Source organism: Mya arenaria, chromosome 7 (genome assembly GCF_026914265.1).
Source record: "Mya arenaria isolate MELC-2E11 chromosome 7, ASM2691426v1".
In the NCBI taxonomy this organism is placed as follows: domain Eukaryota; kingdom Metazoa; phylum Mollusca; class Bivalvia; order Myida; family Myidae; genus Mya; species Mya arenaria.
Window position 1 is genome coordinate 3,656,970 of NC_069128.1, and position 19,234 is coordinate 3,676,203.

Sequence of the window (19,234 nt, forward strand, 5' to 3'; positions counted from 1 at the left end):
GTCAACGTTTGAAATTGTCAGTTTATTGAAAAAAAAAATATCACTGTTTTCTCAGATTTTACCAATTTCATTGTAAAAATGGTAACATAAACGCATACAATGTCAGAAAGAAAATGCAATGACGTCATTCAATTTCATTTCCAGTATAACATTTCATTTGGATGAAGTTTCAGGTGATTTTCCAATTAAATTTTGTGTTCACCATGTGATATATATTGCTTATCTTAAACTGAAAGAAACAAGTATCCTCTATAACCACCACCATTGCTCCCTGCTTGAACACCTCATAATCATAACATTAATGCAAGAAATCATTATCTGCTTCAATTTCTATTTGAAATTATTGAGTTATTGCGCAAGGGTGACAAAACGCTAAATTGTTTTACAAACATTTATAGTAACTTTGAAAACAAGACAGGCTGAAATGCGATGAAATATATTTTATATTAGATTTACATATGAAAAAAGAATTGTTACCAAATGATGTATATTTTCAAGTATGTTTATATACTCACACAGACAATGAACTAGGTATGCTGGCATCCATGTCCTTATCTGTTTCCTTGATGACTTTTGTGACGTCCCACAGTTTCACCGTGTTGTCAAGACCCCCTGGAAAAATGACATGCATTTGAATACTACCATTTATTAGACAGAATTGATTTCAGAATTATTTAATAATATTTTAGTCTTTTATTGGAATAAAATGGGAAATCTAGAATTTCATAGAAAAAAAGGTTGTTAAAGCAATCCAATCATCATAGTTTTAATCATGTATTTGTCTGTAGTTCTGTAGGATAGACAAAATCCTAAATATAGGTTACCTGAAACCAGTATTGAACCAGAAATGTCCCATATATTATGGAATCTTACCTGAGGCCAAAACTGAACCACAACAGCTAAAGCACAGTGTATACACTGAATCTAAATCCTGTTAAAAAAATGTCCCGTATACAATGGAATCTTACCTGAGGCCAAAACTGAACCACAACAGCTAAAGCACAGTGAATACACTGTTTCTAAAAACTGTTAGAAATCAATGTCTTATATTAAAAGCTTATTTGAAACCAGAACTAAACCACATTTGCTATACTACAGGGAATACAGTGTAGGTATGGTCATAATGTAACATAAGAAATACCCATGTATTAAGTAAGCTTACCTGATGCAAGTACAGAGCCACATAAGCTTAAGCACAGAGAATACAATGTATTTGAATAGTCTCTCATTTGGGTTACCATGTTTGCAATAGAAATTCCCATGTTTAAAAGCTTACCTGATCCTGTATTTAACAAAACACAGGGAATACACTGTGTTGGTATGGTCTCTTATTTGGGCTAGCATAAATACCATTAGAATTGTTCCATATAGCTTACCTGAAGCCAGTACTGAACCACATCTACCATAACACAGGGAATACACTGTGTTAGAATGGTCTCATATTTGTGCTTGCATAAATCCTATTAGAAATGTTCCATACATAAAGGACACTTACCTGAAGCCAGAACTGAACCACATCTACTAAAACACAGAGAATACACTGTGTTTGTATGCTCTCTCATTTGTGCCAACATATTCCCATTAGAAATGTCCCAAAGGCATATGGTAGCATCCAGACCTGTCAACAAATAGCAAACACTTCAAATATAGTGAATTCTCAGCACATATTCCAAATGACATGCATTAATGTAAAACATTTCAATAACAAATTATAGAAACAAAGCATGAATGTCTAATTTGATATCTACTTACTTATAACTTGAAAAACATCTTTCAAAAGAGATTGTGTATCATGCACAGTGATTGCATTATAATTTTGTCTCTTTCTATTAAAATAAGTGTCGGATGAACCAAGCGCGCCACAGAGCATACCACATTAATATAACGGTTATAACTAAGCAATTATTAAAGGTCAGAGTTATGGGCCTAGCTGACATGTGTGTATTGCCTCTAGCAACATGTTTACCAAGTTTCAGCTGAATATTTTGAAATGCTTTTTTAGTAATTGTCCAGGGTTTTACATGCCGTTGAAGACAACAATGTTGAGGCTTTGGCAATACAACTTTTTTTCTTTGAATGAAGATAAATTTCAGTCAACTAAAGATATGTCCAATAGTTTGAGTTTGTCAGTAAGTGGTGTCAAATCACCTTGTATTCTTCTGATTAAGTACATATATGGTGAAATACAAACATACCTGTTGAAGCTAGATATTTTCCATCTGGGGAGAAACATAGGCTGTGTATTGCACCCTGAAAAAAAATGTAAAAGTTTGATCCTTGTAGCATAAAAGAAGAATTTTGTACCCTGAAATCTTGATGTAGAATTTTGCACCGTGAAACATTAATGAAAATATTTGCACCCTAAAACATAAATGTATAGTTTTGCACAACGAAACATTAATGTAGAATTTTGCACCCTGAAACATCAATGTAGAAATGTTCAGCTGAAACAAGAATGTATATTTTCAATTTCAGTTGAGAAAGGGGCATAACTCAACAAACACTTTGACCACAGTAATAAAGTTATAGAACTGCCATGAACCACCATTGCCGGTATTAAAGGTGTACATAGCAAACCTGACAAAGTTCTAGGAACACAGTGACCTTGGCATTGAGTTAAGGACCTGGGTTTTGGACATAAAAAATCATCAGCTTATGGTGTCCAATTCAAGGTCAATTATGAATGCCTCATAAATAAAGCAAACAAATTATCATAGGGGATTCTTACCTTATGACCGGTAAGTGTCCTAACACAGGACCCGTTCAGCACATCAAAAATCCTGACAGCACGATCACTGGAACCTGTGGCAACGTAGTTTCCATTCGGATGAAACTGTACGCACTGAAATAGGAGATGACATTTTACACCTTTAAACAGGATTGACCAAACACAGGACCTATTGGAAACATTGAACAAATCTTGAAGGTGTGATTACTAAAATGTAGGACCAAAGTTTCCATTCAGGTGCAGCTACACACACTTCAGTAAGAATACACAAAAAAAAATCGTTTAGGATTGTCTTATGACACCTCAATCCTTCTTTTATTTCTTTACTTTTTATACCAATGAATGTAACTGAAAATAAAAAAATAAAGGGCCGTAACTCCTAAATGACAAAAGCGATTTCCATGGCTATCGAACTTGATCAAGATATTATGGTCACAATCATGTATGTAAAGTTTGGTGAGGATTGGACACATACTTTTCAAGAATTAGATTGGAAACATATATTCTTGAAGTATTTTTGGCAAAAAAGGGCCGTAACTCCTAAATGACTAAAGCGATTTCCATGACTATCGAACTTGATCAAGATATTATGGTCACAAACATGTGTTTAAAGTTTGGTGAGGATTGGACAAACGGTTTTCAAGAATTAGATCGGAAACAATCTTCGGGACGTACGTACGTCTGTCTGTCTGTACGTACGTACGTCCCGAAGATTGTTTCCGACAAGGGCAACCCTATATGCCGCCACTTTGTGGGGGCATAATGAGATATAATTCCTTCCCAGCCATAACCATCATTAAAGCAACACCTTCTGATCTGGCAAGTATATTTGTTTATATTCATAAATAAAAAAAAATAATATGCCCACCTTCGGGGGCATAAAAATAACTAGCACCTTGAAAGCCTCCCATTACCCTACTACCTGACGGTTACAACTATCGATGAAATGATGGCTTTGTTTTAAATGTTCCAATAACCTTAACAATCACAATAAGCATCATTCAAATGTTGACAACTTGTTTGTTTCAATGTTGACAAATTACACCACAATTTAAAATGTTCATACAACCATCTAGTTGTATCTACAGTGGTATTATGCATATTATGTTCCCTGACTTTAGATCTAGAGTAACCGGGTTCGAATCATGCTGTCAGCAGAAAAAAATTTTCATTTCATTCGATTTTATTTTCTGATTTGTTTTTTACCATTCCATTTATGAATTAATTTCATTCTAAGCTAATCATATGATTTAAAAAATATCAGAAAAGTTTTGTTTTTCATTACATCAAAACATCTGCTAATGGGCCTTTAATATCTACACTGAAGCCTCACTTTGGTATCTAAACTTGTACACAAAATCTAATTCACCTCAACTTATTATTCTAATGAAGTTCAAATAATTTTCAATACTAAGCAAAAATGAAGACAATGATATGTCACCCTTAAATTATTTTTTCAAATACAGAGCTACTTACATCAACATCAGCGTAATGTCCAGCGAATATCCTCACAGGCTGGTAGTGGTCTGTTGTCCATAGTCTGGCCACCCTGTCATGACCACCGGACACAAAATAGTGACCATGGGGGCTGAAATTGGTAAAAGGACAATTGTCCAGTGGCCATGAGGTCTGATAAATAACCTAAGTATTTTACCTTCGAAATGGTCCTGACATGGTATAAAGCATGTGAGGATGAATGACTAGCTAAATAAGAATCGTAAATGTTCTGACAGTATGTCAGCAATAGAAAACTCTAACACACAGAACAATTTACTGACATGATTAAACATTATGATACATTACTACAGTTTTCTTCATAAGCCAAAAGAGATATTGGTATATGAGTACACCTTATTTCAACTTGGGTTTTAGATAAAGATTGATAGAAAGGTGCTGCACTCTGTCCATTGTTGGTATCACCCTTTTGCCCACTTGGGGACAAGCATGTGCACCCTTCTGCCTTCAGAGAATTGAACTTGTTAGGTAATTAAAATTTTCTTCTTTGTTTTATTTAAAGGCTTATTTCATAATTATAAAATAGATACAAACTTAATATATCTGGCAGTCAAAACCTAAAACTACTTAAATCACTTACATTTCTAACAAAGTTCTGATACAATGGAACGATGTGCCTTTTTCACCCTTTTAAGCACCCTGTCTCTTTTTGCAGCATCCCGCTGTTTCCAAAACCTAGTTTCAACTAATTACCTTCTTAGAGTACCGGTACATGTTATGTATGAAAATGCCTATGCCCATGGGGTTCTGCATAAAGGAAGCCATGATGTTTGACTCTCACCTAAATTTCACATCCCAGACAGGGGTATTATGGCCTTTATAGGATACAAGATTGGTCCATGTATGGAGACTCCAGAGACGAACTGAAACATTAAGTCATTCATGTGTGACAAACAGAAGCCAAATAAGGAAAAAGCTTTTATTCACTGATTTTACACTTCAGAATTATTCAGACATAATACTTGTTACATGTTCTTACAGTAATTTATATATAGAAATAATTCGTTTACATTTAAACACCCTTAATCCGAAAATGTCAGGAATATCAAAATAACGATATTTTGGGATTAATATAAAAAATATATAAAAAAAAAAAAAAAAAAAAATCACATTACCAACGCCTTACATTTGGTTTGAGTTATCGTTCAGTATACATATTTGTTGAATTATTTTTAAATAAATGACTTTTCCTGGTGGCTTTTGGAATTGTGGCGCCGCACGCAATGTGAGGAGCAATGATAATAACAAATACATGTTTGATATTCAATGCATATGAAAACATTTCTATTTTTTTCTTCGAAAATTGTAATTACCGGTGCCATCCTCAGAACATGATGTGAGGCTGCTTTTATCAGGAGAGAAGCTGGTGTTAAACACTGGGCCACTGTGACCTGTCAGCATTTTACAGTCTTCAGCAGTCCTTTCATCCATCATGCGTTCTAAGACATCATCTGTATAGGATAATAATGATAAATGATATCCATGATATATCGGGCAATTAAAATGATATTATAACAATGCCGCTAATGGTAAGATTTATCTGGCAAGATGCTTCAATTCAACACAGAGCTACAGAGTGTGACTTGTCAACAGTTAGGCCAAATTGATAGTACTTGCTAGATGTACATGCATTCTACCAAGTTTCATATGAATTCTTAACACTTCTTAATCTGATTTAGATCATAAAACAACTTACATTTCCTTCAAATAATCCATACATTACCAGATCCTTAATCCCTTAACATGCTCCAAACCAATTGGTGAAAGACAGCTGAATGAAAATTGCATAAAGGTCCAGTAGAACTTGGTTTATCCTATTATTGGCTGGAAAATTTGCGTTATACATCTTACTTTAGCTAAACAACAGTTACCCTTGTCACAGTTTCATCATAAATACAAAGGTTTTTACAATATCTCAACTTTTTCTCTCAATAACAGACAATATAGCATGTAAAGATATCATTGTCACAAACACTTACCAGCATCTTTGTCAATGAGTTCCAGCTCGTCCATTTGTTTCATGACGCGCAGTTTGTTCGGAGTGAGGGACCAGATTTTGATGTTCGAGTCACCGAAACATGTACACATCAGGCTGGAGTCTTCCGATATGTCTATACCAGTGATTCTGTAATTATAAAAATAATACATTCAAAATGCAAAGATAGACGCCAAGAATATTTCTTCAATATGAGAGAACAGATGTGGATGTTAAGAGTCTTATAGTCAAGGAAATATGTACATATAAACAGGGGTTCTAACAGCTGATAATTATAAATCCTGTAAAATAGCCAGAGGGATTTTGCCTAAAGCAGGGTAAATGGGCTTAATCACCTTTTGAAATTGTTTCCCAATTCGTTAACATTCATTTCCAGGTACTTTCTACTGTTTTTATGCAAATGTTCAATCAAAGAAAACTCTTACAACTGTACAGTAGCTCAGTGGTCGAAATTTTCACCAGTTTGCAAGCACTGCATTTATAAAATGCTTTCCTGGCTTGCTCAAATTCTGGGTTTTATACAGCAAGGCTCGTTCAAAAATGTTATGCCAAGTAGTAGTTTTAAATCCTGATTCCCTGATTAATCCTGAACTGTAGAATTAATCATATTAATCTGGTATCAATGTTATTTATTAATGTTTGTACCTGGAATCATGCTTTTTGGAAAAATCCTTACAATGTGAAAAATCTAAGTGTAATATACTTGCAAACATCATCACTACTTTAGAATCTAGGTTGAAAAATATTAATGTACCAGAATGCATCATTCTTGGCTTGGTGCATATAGTAGTACAAGGATTCTTCTACTGCATTGCTGTTTTAAAATTTAACACTTAAAATGCCTGAGGAAAGAGTTATTTAAAACTAATTGTACCTCCTGATACAAAACTAGAGTGACGCGAAGTTAATGCCAAAGATTTGTGTATGTGTTATTCTTGACTTGCCCCTTCACTCTAGAATTATTACAGCCACAGTTATTGGCCTTGCATATTGTCTCTAGCAACATTTGTATCAAGTCTCATGTAGATATCTTGAACAGATTTCGAGTTATGGTCAATGTAACTTTTTGTGAAACAACAGTGACAATGACACAATGCACCAGTCAATTGTAACCGTGGCCCCCTCCAGGTCTAGGGGTATACCGGGGATAGCCGGGGAAATGGTCTGTGTTTTTATCTTCCAAGTGGCCCAACAGTGCACACCATATATAGCAGGGATTGGGCCTTACCTAGGGTACCTGGTGTGCTGGGGCATTTGGCGGGGATTTTACCAGCAGTTCATCCCTGCAGGGCAGAGATTTTACCCGGGCTTGGGTGGGCCGAAAGTCAAAGTCCCCGCTATTCCCTGGACCTGGGGGGCCATGGTTACAATTGACTGGTGCACAAAGGCCATGACAATGCATAAAAAATTTCTTACAAAAAAAAACAGATGAAATATTTAAATACATTAATTTTTTAACATTTCAAATTCAAACAGTGAATCTGTTATTGAGTAGAGGATAAATATCACATGAATGCAAAGGATAATATTATGAAAATCATGCTGAAGAAATGAAGTTTATCACTACACCTACCCCTGTATTGCATTATGGAAGGTATAGAAGCAGATGGATGGCAGGGAGGTGGGCCCCATCTTGACCCTCTTAAGGGCCTCTCTGTAGGCATTCACTCGCTCTAGCTTGTCTTGGTCCTTCCTGAAATATGGGCAAACATTATGCAAGCTATATATGGTAGGAGTTTGGGCCCCATCTTGACCCTTTTATGGGGTTCTCTGTACGCATGCACTTTCTCTAACTTCTCATGGGTCTTCCTGAAACATGGGCACACCAGAAACTGTGATATATCATTTAATATGAAAGGTGTAGACAGTAAGATTTGGCCTCTTTCTTTTCTCCATCACAGAGACTAAAACATTACAGTGATAAACTTTACTTTTGATTTCAGATTAAGGATTATTTGTTTAAAGTTATAAGTTTAAGATCATTGTGCATAAATAAGATTCAAACTATTTTTACTCACAGTTCTGGCATGGGTATCCGGTTTGTAGCTGGTGCGTTTGGGTCATTCTTTGATTTCTTTGTAAGCAATGGATCTTTTTTCTGCTTCTTTTTCTAAAAACACAAAGTATTGTTTAAATAACTGCTTGCAAACAACTTAGCAAAACATGCTCCGCAAACAGTTTAACAAAGCATTGTAGCAGCTCAATCAACAACTTAAACAACGACTCCGGGAGGTCAGTTTCAACTCTTCCGAGAGTTTTGTTTGTCACCATGCCATTCTTTTTGTAATTCAATAAGCCAGCTGAAATACAACAAGCGCAAACGTTCATGTATGGATGTTTTACAAACGTCCTTAGTAATAGGTTCCTGGTGATATGTAACAGAATGGCATTATTAATAGCAACAACACTCAGTATTCAAATGGTATACAATTCTCCATATAAAGAGGATTAAGGCCTTTTTTGCAGATACCGCCCATTGCCTATCTTCCAATGTGAAGTTTTGTATGGATAGTTCAGCTCCCGATTAACAAAAAAATGATATTGCTATTCAAACTATTCAGAAATGGATATTCTTTGTAGCAATTTCAGTGCGAATAATCAGTATCTGTGAAAAGGACCATTACATAGGTGGTCATTCAATATGGAAATTATTTCTTTAATTGAAAAATTTTAGTTAATAAGTTTACGTTTTGCATGACCCTATATGTAATATTCTGTTTATATCATATAAAAAGTATCTTTATATTGCATACAATTTTTAATGCTATTCATGTACGATGTCACATCAAAAGTATAGAATGATGTTTTTTCATGATGGCGACTAAATTTAGGATATAAATGGACTCACAAAAAATCAAGTGTAAAAAGGTAGTGATCACTTTTCTAGGATAACAATTACTTAATGTTATATGCAAGTACAAAGAATGTACATGCTTCAGCTCAGACAGTTTCCATGTCAGGGAAAAGAGGAATTTGGTCAAAACTTGGCCAACACATTCATGCAAAATTAATGACTGTAGTGTAGAAAATGGTAGACTCAAAGTAATGGGGATCTTACACCTTCACCGTAAGTTGTAACCTTTGTACATTCATGTTCTATTTTACTATTACATGGGGCTGACAAGATGTGCAGCACGGACGAACCATGTATTTTAAAGAGTTTTAACTGTCACTCATTAACAAACATGCATCTTATTTTCATTTTACATCTCACTAGTAAATGAACTCAATAATCAAGATCAGTATCATTTTCTATTGCTTTTATTTCCAGTATTGTTCAACATTTCTCTCAAACTCAATGGACAATTCATTAAAACAGGCAAGACCAAAACAGCCAATATAACAAACAACAGAAAAGCCAAAGAGTATCCAAATGTGTCAGCAAATGAACCAATCAGAACGGAGAAAGTCAGTTTGCCCAGGACTTCTGCGGTTGCCATGGTAGTGTAATGGCTGGCCTGAATTGCACTTGGTGACCTTTGTGAACAGTACATCATCAAGGTGAAGGTCGTTGTTGTGACGACTCCACTGCCTAGCAACATGGTACACATTAGTAGCACCACGATTCCTGCAATAGTATGAAATAGGTATGATTATGTTGATATAGTAAAAATGATGATGGTTGTTTTATACAGTTTACTTTCTTTCTGAAAATAATCTGCTAGAACAAAAAAATACAGGCATGATATTAATGTTAATTTCATAATCATTTACCATTTTTTTTGTCTGGACATTTTGGAAAAAAATCTATTTAACAAGGTCAACTATATTCAAACCAGATATATACCGGTCTATTTTAGACAATAAGGCAAGCCTAATAAATAGTCCATGTTTAATTTTCTCAAAATATACAAATCATGTTCATGCTATTCTTTGTATTTTTCTATTTTTGAATAAGAGAATCAATAATGGGGGAAAATCTTAAAATCTTATAGAGTACCAAGTACTTTTGAAATGTATAAAGATTTGACAACTTTAATCTGGCTCAACCTAATAAGAGTAAACCAAACATACCAAACATGAGTTTATTTTCGCCATGAACATCTCCCACTGGCCATGAGATAATGGTAGCACTCAACAGTAGTAGCCAGAGAATTCTGACCAATGAAAATCCAAGAATGGCTCTGTATGGACTTATTCTGAAAACAAAAAGATGCATTGAAGATTTAAACCAAATCAAGAAAATATCATATTAAATCAAGAAGCTTTAATGTTACATTACGGTTTGGCCTTGTAAGTTGTTCTTATCATTTTAATTTGAGAAATATAAACTTTTCATCTTTAATTCCAAATATTTTTCTCATATGTGCTTTTCTTGACCACTGAAATGCCTTTTTATTGTAATTTTAATTCAAACCAAATTAAAAAAGAGAAGTTCAATGCATAAGCAACCTAGAAAATATTATTTCATTTCCCAATACATGTGCATATATTTGTACATTAGCAGTTAATTTTTAACGATATTTCATCACTCCATTTTTCCCTTAATAATTGTTAGAATTTAAAAATGAAAATTAAGCTCACAATTGTTTCTGTTACTGACAAAAAACTTGATCTTTATCAAACCATTCCACAACCATAATTAATTAACTATACTTACTTAAACCACGAGACCAGCCAACCACCAAGTAACGAGCCAAATATAGATGTGGCCTGTCCTACTATGCCAGTCCAGAACTCCACGGTCGAAGCTGAATTTCCATGATCCACCAGGAATAATGGTACCATTGACAATGACCCCTGCTCTCCTGGAAAAATAATTAAAAACATCTTGAACTGAAACTTGAAACAATAAATGTACATTAAGTTTAAAAATTTACTTTTATTAAATTAATGGACGCAACTACATATATAATTAATAACATTGGCATAACATCTTGGACTGAAACTTAAATGAATGTATTTACATAAATTTCAGAAAATAACCTTTATAATTAATTGACACAACTACATATATAATTAATAAATTGTCATAACATCTTGGACTGAAACTTAAAAAATGTATGTTACATAAATTTCAGAAAATTACTTTTATAATTAATTGACACAATTACATGTAACAGCGATTAAAGTAAGTTATAAATCAGAAACTATAAGCATGTTATATTTTAAACATTTCATTAACCAAATGGAATTCTCTACATGTATATATCTCGGAGTAGGATTGTTATTAGTCCAAGTATATATATACAAGTTGAGTCCTCTAAGCCTTAGCACCCATTATCCTGTGACTTTTTTTTATCTTATTTCTTTTACAGAATGACCCAATAACAGCTAATAACAAGAGCACAACAGTCAACTTCTTTTACTATGTCATAGAATATTTTTTAAGACAAACTTACCTAATTTGTAAATCAAAACATATCCAAGAGTCCATCTCGTTTCTTTTGAGCTGAACACAGCTTTAAAGTGTTCTAGTAACCAATGTCTCTCATTTCTTGGCTTTGAAGTTCCTTTTTCTTGCTTTGATGTAGGAATATTTTCTTCTTGGTTTTCTTCATTTTTGCCTGGCATTATTTCCATCTCAAGTTGACTAAATTTCACAGAGGGTACTACTTTTGTTACGAACACAAAGGCACAAAAGTAAAATATTCCTACGTTCAAGAAAATAGTTCCCCAACGCAGTTTAAATGTCTCTGTCAGCCAAATTAAAAGTCCACCACTAAAAACTGCACCAATTTTATACCACACAACCTGAGCAATATTCCCTGCGGCAAGTTCAGAAGTCGCTAAAATTTGTACAGCTAATCCATCGACAGCGATATCTTGAGTGGCGGTTAGAAAATTAAACAGAAATAGAACCAGGGCTAATCCATACAAATGATTAGGTGTTGAAAATATTCCTAATAAACAAGTCGTAAATAGTCCGAACATACTGTACGATAACCATTTCTTCTTTGTTCCATATTTGTCGACAAATGGCGCCCACAGTGCTTTTAACATCCATGGTATGAGAAGCAGTTTAAAGAATGAAATATTTGATAATGACATTCCATGAGTTCTTAAGTAAAGCGGTAAAAATCTTGACTGTAAACCATAAGGCAATCCTTGCAAAAAGTACAAGAATGCAAAATATGATATATTTCTTGAAATCATTTTTAACTATCCCTTAAAAATGTCTCAGTCTTTTGTTCAGATAAAACTACCTTCAAATCATCATTTCAAAACTTTTAAACACTGTGTGACAGTTAAAATGATGGATCATTTAGTTTGATAAATAACACATCATGTATACAAAGAAAATGTCACTCTAATCTACTGTTCATTTTCCATTTACAGTTGTTCCCCTTTACAAAATAAAGGTTACACAAAACTAAATTTACAAAGAAAATGTCACTCTAATGTACTATTCATTTTGCATTTACAGTTGTTCCCCCTTTACAAAATAAAGGTTACACACAACTAAATGTACTGCCAATGAGTTAACTACTGTACTGAAGTACTGCGCATAAATAGAATTTGATAACCTAAAAACAAGTCAACAATGGAAATTAATAAGGTCACTGCCAGCTTGCTTATGGTTTAATGTTATGTTTACTTTTTTATGACGGGAATAAAGCTGCCATTTTCCTGGTTTAGATGACCCTGTATCATTAATAACTTAAATCGGTGCAATCTGGCGCAGTATTAAAAGACAACAGAGCACGTATAAAAGATTGTATCTTGGATACAAACGTCAGTGGAAATGAAAAAAAACTTAGTGACCTTTTTGTACATACTGGTATCTGTATATCTTGTGTAATTGATATGTCATACCTGTCAAGTGGCACGATTTTGCTGTGAGTCTCAGGTTTTGGGCAATGAAATCACAGTCTAACGCTGACTATGTACTTTGTCACGCATTTCAATTAAAAATTGATAAAAATAAATATAGTTTTATAAATAAATTGGTAAAATTATTGTTTGTGTAATAGTTGTGTCTGACCTAATGTAAGCCGAGGGAACAAGTGTAAGTATAAACATATACTAACATATGTATAATAATCACTACCTGATGTCAATGTTAACATCATGGCATTGTCTGCTAGTGCTAGTAGCAAATTTTATTGAATTTTTTTGTATAATGATTGACTGAAACTGTTGTAGAAAACACCCCAGGGCACAACGCAGACAATTTATCTAGGAATCAAATATATTTTCCCAAAAACCCCTAGAATTTTTTCTCACTCTTAGGTTCATTTGAGACTTGACAGCCCTGATATGATGGCATTGTAAACAATTGCATAGTTGAAAATGTTCATGTCAACTGTATGTAATTTGTTTGTTTATGCTACAGGTACTTAAATAATGGAAAACATTGTTCTTTTAAATAGTAAATGGTAAATGCCAGCTTTGTTAATTGGACAGATAATAGATGATGGTTTTTCTATCTTAAAAAGGTATGTGAAAAGTATTAAACTAAATTAAAACATCTCCAATCTCACCTTAGGTTTATCTTCACCGTCCCCACCCCCATCATCATCATCGTCCACAGGGATGTTAATGTCAGGCTCCTTCAATAGACCGTGTAGAATCTTAGTCTTGTTGGCATCTCTCGCGGCCTCCCCAAGCAGACCACCACTAGTCATGTCAATCTGATGCTTGGTTCGCGGTACGCCATCAAATACTACAAATGTATATAATCAATACATTTTGCAAAAAGGACTAATTGTGTCCAGCACCCAATGGAATACTACAAGAAACAGGTAAATTTCAGCAAATATTTTCAAAGAATAGAAATTGTTTTGCATTTTTTAAAAGCTGAACATTGTACATGTTTATAGCGTGAAGTCGATATACGTCATACAGGTATGGGTAGGTTCGTGCAAGGTGACAGAAATGAGTCCAACAGATAATGATTGATTGGAGAGTCAGTGAGCATACCAGTTCATGTAAATACAGGATATCGCAAGCACTTTTTATGTGAAGTCGCATGAGTTACTACAGAAATAGAATTATCAGTAGTGTTACGCAACCTCTTTTTATTGAGATCAACCACAAAACACTTACCATCAATAAACAGGTGCTCTTGTATGATGTTCAGGAGAACGTTCATGTGTTTCTCTTGAAGAAAACGTTTCAGATGGGTGTACGAGTCTCGAGACATCTTTAACACAAACTTGCTCGATCTGTAAGACGAGTTATAATCACATTATCATCATAAAGAAATGTTTAAGATTGGTGTATAAGGTTCCTCACATTTTCAACTCAAATATGCTTGATCTTTAGGACAAATTTTAATCACACTAAAAAAAACAATTATTGAAATTAACACAAACACTGCACTGATAAAATGCTTTCTGGGCTTGCTCAAATTCAGATTTTATATAGACTTTTTTACAAATCTTTATGCCAAACACCAGTGTAAGAATTCGGGCTTGTTCATTCAAAAGTCTAATTCCAATGAGTAACTATCACCAAAAGTAAATGTATACAGACTATTTTTATGGTGGCAGATAAATGTGAATGTTTTTAATTTTACAGATCAATGCACTAAGTTATATTTTGACTTGTCTGTATTGTTTTTATCATTCATTTCACATTGTATAATTAAATCAGTGGCAAATTTAAGAACTTTAGAGGGAGGACTAATTTTGGTAAAAAGATTGGAGGAAATACTGAATTGAAAAAAAAGAGAAATGAGGTCAAAATGGTCTTTTAAATGAAAAGACAGCCCTAACAAATCAAATCAAAGCCATCATTTTAATATTACTACGCATAATGCTTACTTAAAGTTTTCCATAATCTGACTGCCCTTCATATGTTCAGGCTTGGTAACTGTGGAGAGCTTGTTCAGATCTTCAGCGTAGTAGGGCTCCTGGTCCAAGGAGTACTTCAGGAAAAACTTCTTTGCTGAAAATAGAACGATTTAAAGCTTTAAAAATAGTTATTTGACCTTTGAATGTAAAGAGAAATTGACAAATTCTGCACAATTGATTACATATTTACATTAACGGTGCTTTTAGTTGTTCACTCATGGTGTCATGATGTCTGGCAAAAAAAAACTAGAGCTGTCACAGGAGTGACGAATACCCCCAAATGCCGCCTGGACACAGGAATGGCAAAAAAAAAATTCTTCTAGCCTGAAGATTATATTATTAATATCTATTTGAAGGATACTAGGAATAATACTTTAATTTCTTTCATACTTTACCGTAAAATATCATGTTATTGACACTCCTGTTATTTTCACTACAGTGAAAACATCAATTTTATATTTCAATGCTTCTATTTTGTCTAACAAAAGTAATGTAGACTTCAGGTTAAAATGACGTCATGCTATGAATGACGAACAATTTTCAAATAAACACCAATTTAATTGGGATTTTTCATTAAGTATCTTACAGTTGTTGCCATTTAATACAAAATTTTATGAAACTTGTGACGTAAAATTTATCAAGATCTCCAAAGGCTTTAGAAATGTTCTTAAATTAATTCAATAAATCTTTGAATTAAATGTTATATCCTATAAATATTTTTTATGTACCAAAGTTTTTAAGACAAACTTGAATTGCTTTGCACAAGACCTCTGTAGGATATTATTCTCTTCATAATAAAATGTATTTACTAATATCCACTTTTATAAAATGAAGAGCAGAACAAATAATCTTATTTTAAAAACACAAAAACATGCTTGAAATAGAAGTATTCACACTACATTAATTTACCATGGTGCTCATGTCCATTGTAGACCAACTCCAGATACATGTGAACGAACACTGGATATAGGATTGTCATCAGCTCCACCTTAAATATAAGACAAACAAAATAATAAAGTATACAATGAACGTTGATTGTTAATTAACTATCTAATTTGACTAGTCGCCAGGATTGTATTTTATCAATAAATAAAAGCACATGGTTGCATTGCCTAATGGGTTAACATAAAAACCTTGCCAAATGATTTCCACAAGTTGCAGTAATTGCTTTGGTGACAGGTATTACTGCAAAGAATATAAGATATACAGCATGTAGTTTATGGTGTTGGAAACAAGTATTGAACAGTTCATTCCAAATGCATTGATTTGAAGCCTTTCTGTTTTGTTTTTTTTTTTAGCAACCACACTATGACATTCTTACACAAAGCACTTGAAAAATCCAAAGCCCATGATGTAAATAAAAGTGTAAGTTGCCTTTATATCTGCTTCAAATTAAAACAGCTTCAAATAATAATTTATTTATTACTTTACTTTTTTCTAGGTTTTTGTACGAATGTTCATGCACATGTACAGAAATTATTTCATTCAAAAGTAAAAAACAGCTTACAGTTTGGCCAAAACAATTATGGTTTGGTTATGGTCAAAGACAGTCAGAGTAGGTAGGCTTCTTTTTTATTAATATAAGGCTTTATATAAGAAAGTTACTGTCATCATTGGGGCATGGCATTTAAGTTATCTTCTGTATAAAGCTTTAAAGATGTATAAACTACAAATTAAAACACACATTAAAAATTTCTTTTATTAATTTTAATAGCTGTCTTTTCAAAGTTAAACAATAGGTTCAGCACCTTATTCGTAGGTAGGGCTGGGTAACCGTAACCAAAAGTATTCATATTTTAGCCGTTTTACTAATTATATGGGTAAAGTAATACAACAGGGTACTAACCTTATGCACATCCAAACAAGACTCAATGAATGATTTGAAGTTAATGTAGTCTTCATCATAAAGAGATGGATCGTCATCACTGAAAGAGATGTATATATATATTATTATTATATGTAAGAGATGAATACATATTATTCATTTTAATCCACTGTAATTTGAAGGCCAAAAATAGTTTTGGGCTTTTCAGAGGCTTAAAATACTTCTCAGCAACACATTTTGTGTCTGGAATTTCAGATGAATCTATGATTTTAGAACCACTTATTAACTGATAAAACATATTTCTATTAAAATCGTGGTTGTAATATGTAACTATTTCATCTCTTTATTGTGATACTTGTTTTATTATTTGTTGTCCTCCTTTGACTCAAAAGGTGTAGAATCACTGTGTTTCATCTCAATATATAGATATAACGTGTAAGTGAGAAAGTGTTCGTTTCTTTGAATGATAATGATTTATTTATTTTTAACTGTGATGTAGAAGAGATTGAAACATGTCTAAAATACATTAACCAACAAATTACAATAACATTATTTTATTTCCAAATTCTTTGTCACAATAATCAAAAGTACCAGTCTTTTAGTGGATTGTTAGTATCAGGGTATTCATTCTGTTTCCAGAAACAGTATATTTTCAACAATAAGTTTATAACAAAATGCAGGGAAGGTGAAGGAAATTATTACAACTGAAGGACTGATCTCAAAATATCTTTAGTTTATATCATCTAAAAGGTAAGTTAATTGATAGTTTGAAATATTGTCATATTAAATAGTAAAACGCAAATTGAAGGAATATAGATTAACTCAATATAAATGATCACCTTTTGTAGGCAGCGAGCGCATGTGAAACTTCTGAAGCAGTCTGTGCCGATGATTCAGGAGCAACATCTGTGTCTTTTATACCCGTCTCTTTCTTCAGCAGCTCTTCTGTTCCCTACAACATAATCATGTCTGGTTCTTGGAGGATATTTTGGGAATATGATCAATACCCGATTGATTGGGAATTTTCATTTTGTTTTAGGCAAAATTGGGAATTTCCTGGTAAATAATTACAAAGGATATAATATAAATAATACAACAATTAAAGCTAAATAATAATAAAAAATGTTCAACATCTGTATTTGCAATATTTTGTGCACAGACATAGCATAATCCCTTTTAAAATCATAGAGATAGGCAATTGTTTGATCAACAAAATCTAGACTCAAAGAATGGTGAACTTGATTATGAATGTATACAAGTTCTCATGTATGCATCCAAATTGCCAGAATTTTTTATTGCAAAATTTGGAAAAAATATATTTTTTTGCCATAACTAACACAACTTAATACTGGTTGTGAAAATTGCCTAATAAAACAGTGCTTGTTTTAAATAAATAGACTAATAGTAACAGTGTGAGCAATGTATCTATTTGTGTTTGACCTTGCAGCTTGCGACTCTCTTAGGGGCCTCCAAGTAATTTGTTGTAATTTTGAATGACAAAACTGTATCGTCCTTCAGATTTTTTCAAGCCTATGAATTTGATTTTTTCATGAGTAAAGAAAAAAAAGAAGGTACATCATTATTGCATTTAGCCCTCAATTCTATTGACCAAATTGACCAAATTGGTGCGTGACTTATATAAATATACACAGAAAAATCATCTTTAAATGATCAAATCTCATTAAATGACATAAATGAGTGATCAAATACCCGGTAGTCGCGAAAACGTATGACATTTGATTTTCTCACTGCAACTGCAAAGCCTTTACAAACCTTGAGATTATGCTTCTTTAGGAATTGAAGGACTGCAGCCAAGGTCTGCTTGTCAGAGACGCCTGTCATTCCTTCGGCCTTAATTTGAACATTCTGACCCGACAATTGTGGTAGGGACGCCATTGTCCTTTGCTTTACACTTATCTTCTACTTACAAGCTGGGAACCAATCTGTCAAGAAGCTAAAGTTCGCAACGGATTTCCAAAACACGTAAACATATATTTACGACTGCCTCTCGATCGGTATGAAATGTTTATGGTATGACATTACATGCCTCAATATGAATACACACGTTCTTAACAATTAGTGTAATAAAACAGACCTTTTCTACATATCTAGCCCAAAAAATGACCATCTATACTATGATTTAGTGTAGTGATTTCAATAATTTAAAAGCGCAAAAAAAAAAGTTTTGAAACACTTTAATAAGTGTAAGCATAGTTTAATGTGAAAGCACTGTATCATTTTTTTATCATTTATGTGGTAGAAATATTGCTCCTGATGTACCTATACGTGATGTGAGTAGGCAGCGCTTATCAATCTAAATATATGAAACTGTCCAAGTGATAATAATTAAGGTCAACATCTGTTATATACTGTCATAAAATTCACAATTTCAAAAAAAACCTGATCTCATGTAAACTAGACATATTAAAATT

The 19,234-nt window shown here is 33.3% G+C and overlaps 2 protein-coding genes across 3 annotated transcripts in view; both read right to left on the reverse strand.

Moving 5' to 3' along the window:
* The window catches only part of LOC128239768 (transcription initiation factor TFIID subunit 5-like), a 60,416-nt gene extending 41,715 nt beyond the window's left edge, over positions 1-18,701 (reverse strand). The window contains exons 1-17 of one of the 2 annotated variants that reach the window (XM_052956189.1): positions 18,576-18,701; positions 17,642-17,754; positions 16,824-16,902; positions 15,887-15,965; positions 14,948-15,071; positions 14,229-14,347; positions 13,664-13,845; positions 8,258-8,349; positions 7,813-7,932; positions 6,223-6,368; positions 5,557-5,694; positions 5,025-5,106; positions 4,205-4,316; positions 2,729-2,842; positions 2,196-2,250; positions 1,496-1,618; positions 516-612 (exon numbers count right to left, since the gene is read on the reverse strand). In XM_052956189.1, coding sequence (XP_052812149.1) covers positions 516-612; positions 1,496-1,618; positions 2,196-2,250; positions 2,729-2,842; positions 4,205-4,316; positions 5,025-5,106; positions 5,557-5,694; positions 6,223-6,368; positions 7,813-7,932; positions 8,258-8,349; positions 13,664-13,845; positions 14,229-14,347; positions 14,948-15,071; positions 15,887-15,965; positions 16,824-16,902; positions 17,642-17,754; positions 18,576-18,698 — 1,898 coding nt within the window. In that variant the 5' untranslated portion in view covers positions 18,699-18,701. The remainder of the gene's footprint in view (positions 1-515; positions 613-1,495; positions 1,619-2,195; positions 2,251-2,728; positions 2,843-4,204; positions 4,317-5,024; positions 5,107-5,556; positions 5,695-6,222; positions 6,369-7,812; positions 7,933-8,257; positions 8,350-13,663; positions 13,846-14,228; positions 14,348-14,947; positions 15,072-15,886; positions 15,966-16,823; positions 16,903-17,641; positions 17,755-18,575) is intronic. The other variant, XM_052956190.1, reaches the window with a different exon arrangement.
* LOC128239770 (major facilitator superfamily domain-containing protein 3-like) lies at positions 9,201-12,615 on the reverse strand. Its single transcript, XM_052956191.1, has 4 exons — positions 11,582-12,615; positions 10,840-10,987; positions 10,254-10,378; positions 9,201-9,807 (listed from the first exon to the last, which is right to left on the reverse strand). The coding sequence occupies exons 1-4, from the start codon at positions 12,333-12,335 to the stop codon at positions 9,485-9,487; spliced, it is 1,350 nt and encodes a 449-aa protein (XP_052812151.1). The 5' UTR covers positions 12,336-12,615; the 3' UTR covers positions 9,201-9,484.
* Positions 18,702-19,234: the final 533 nt, after the last annotated feature.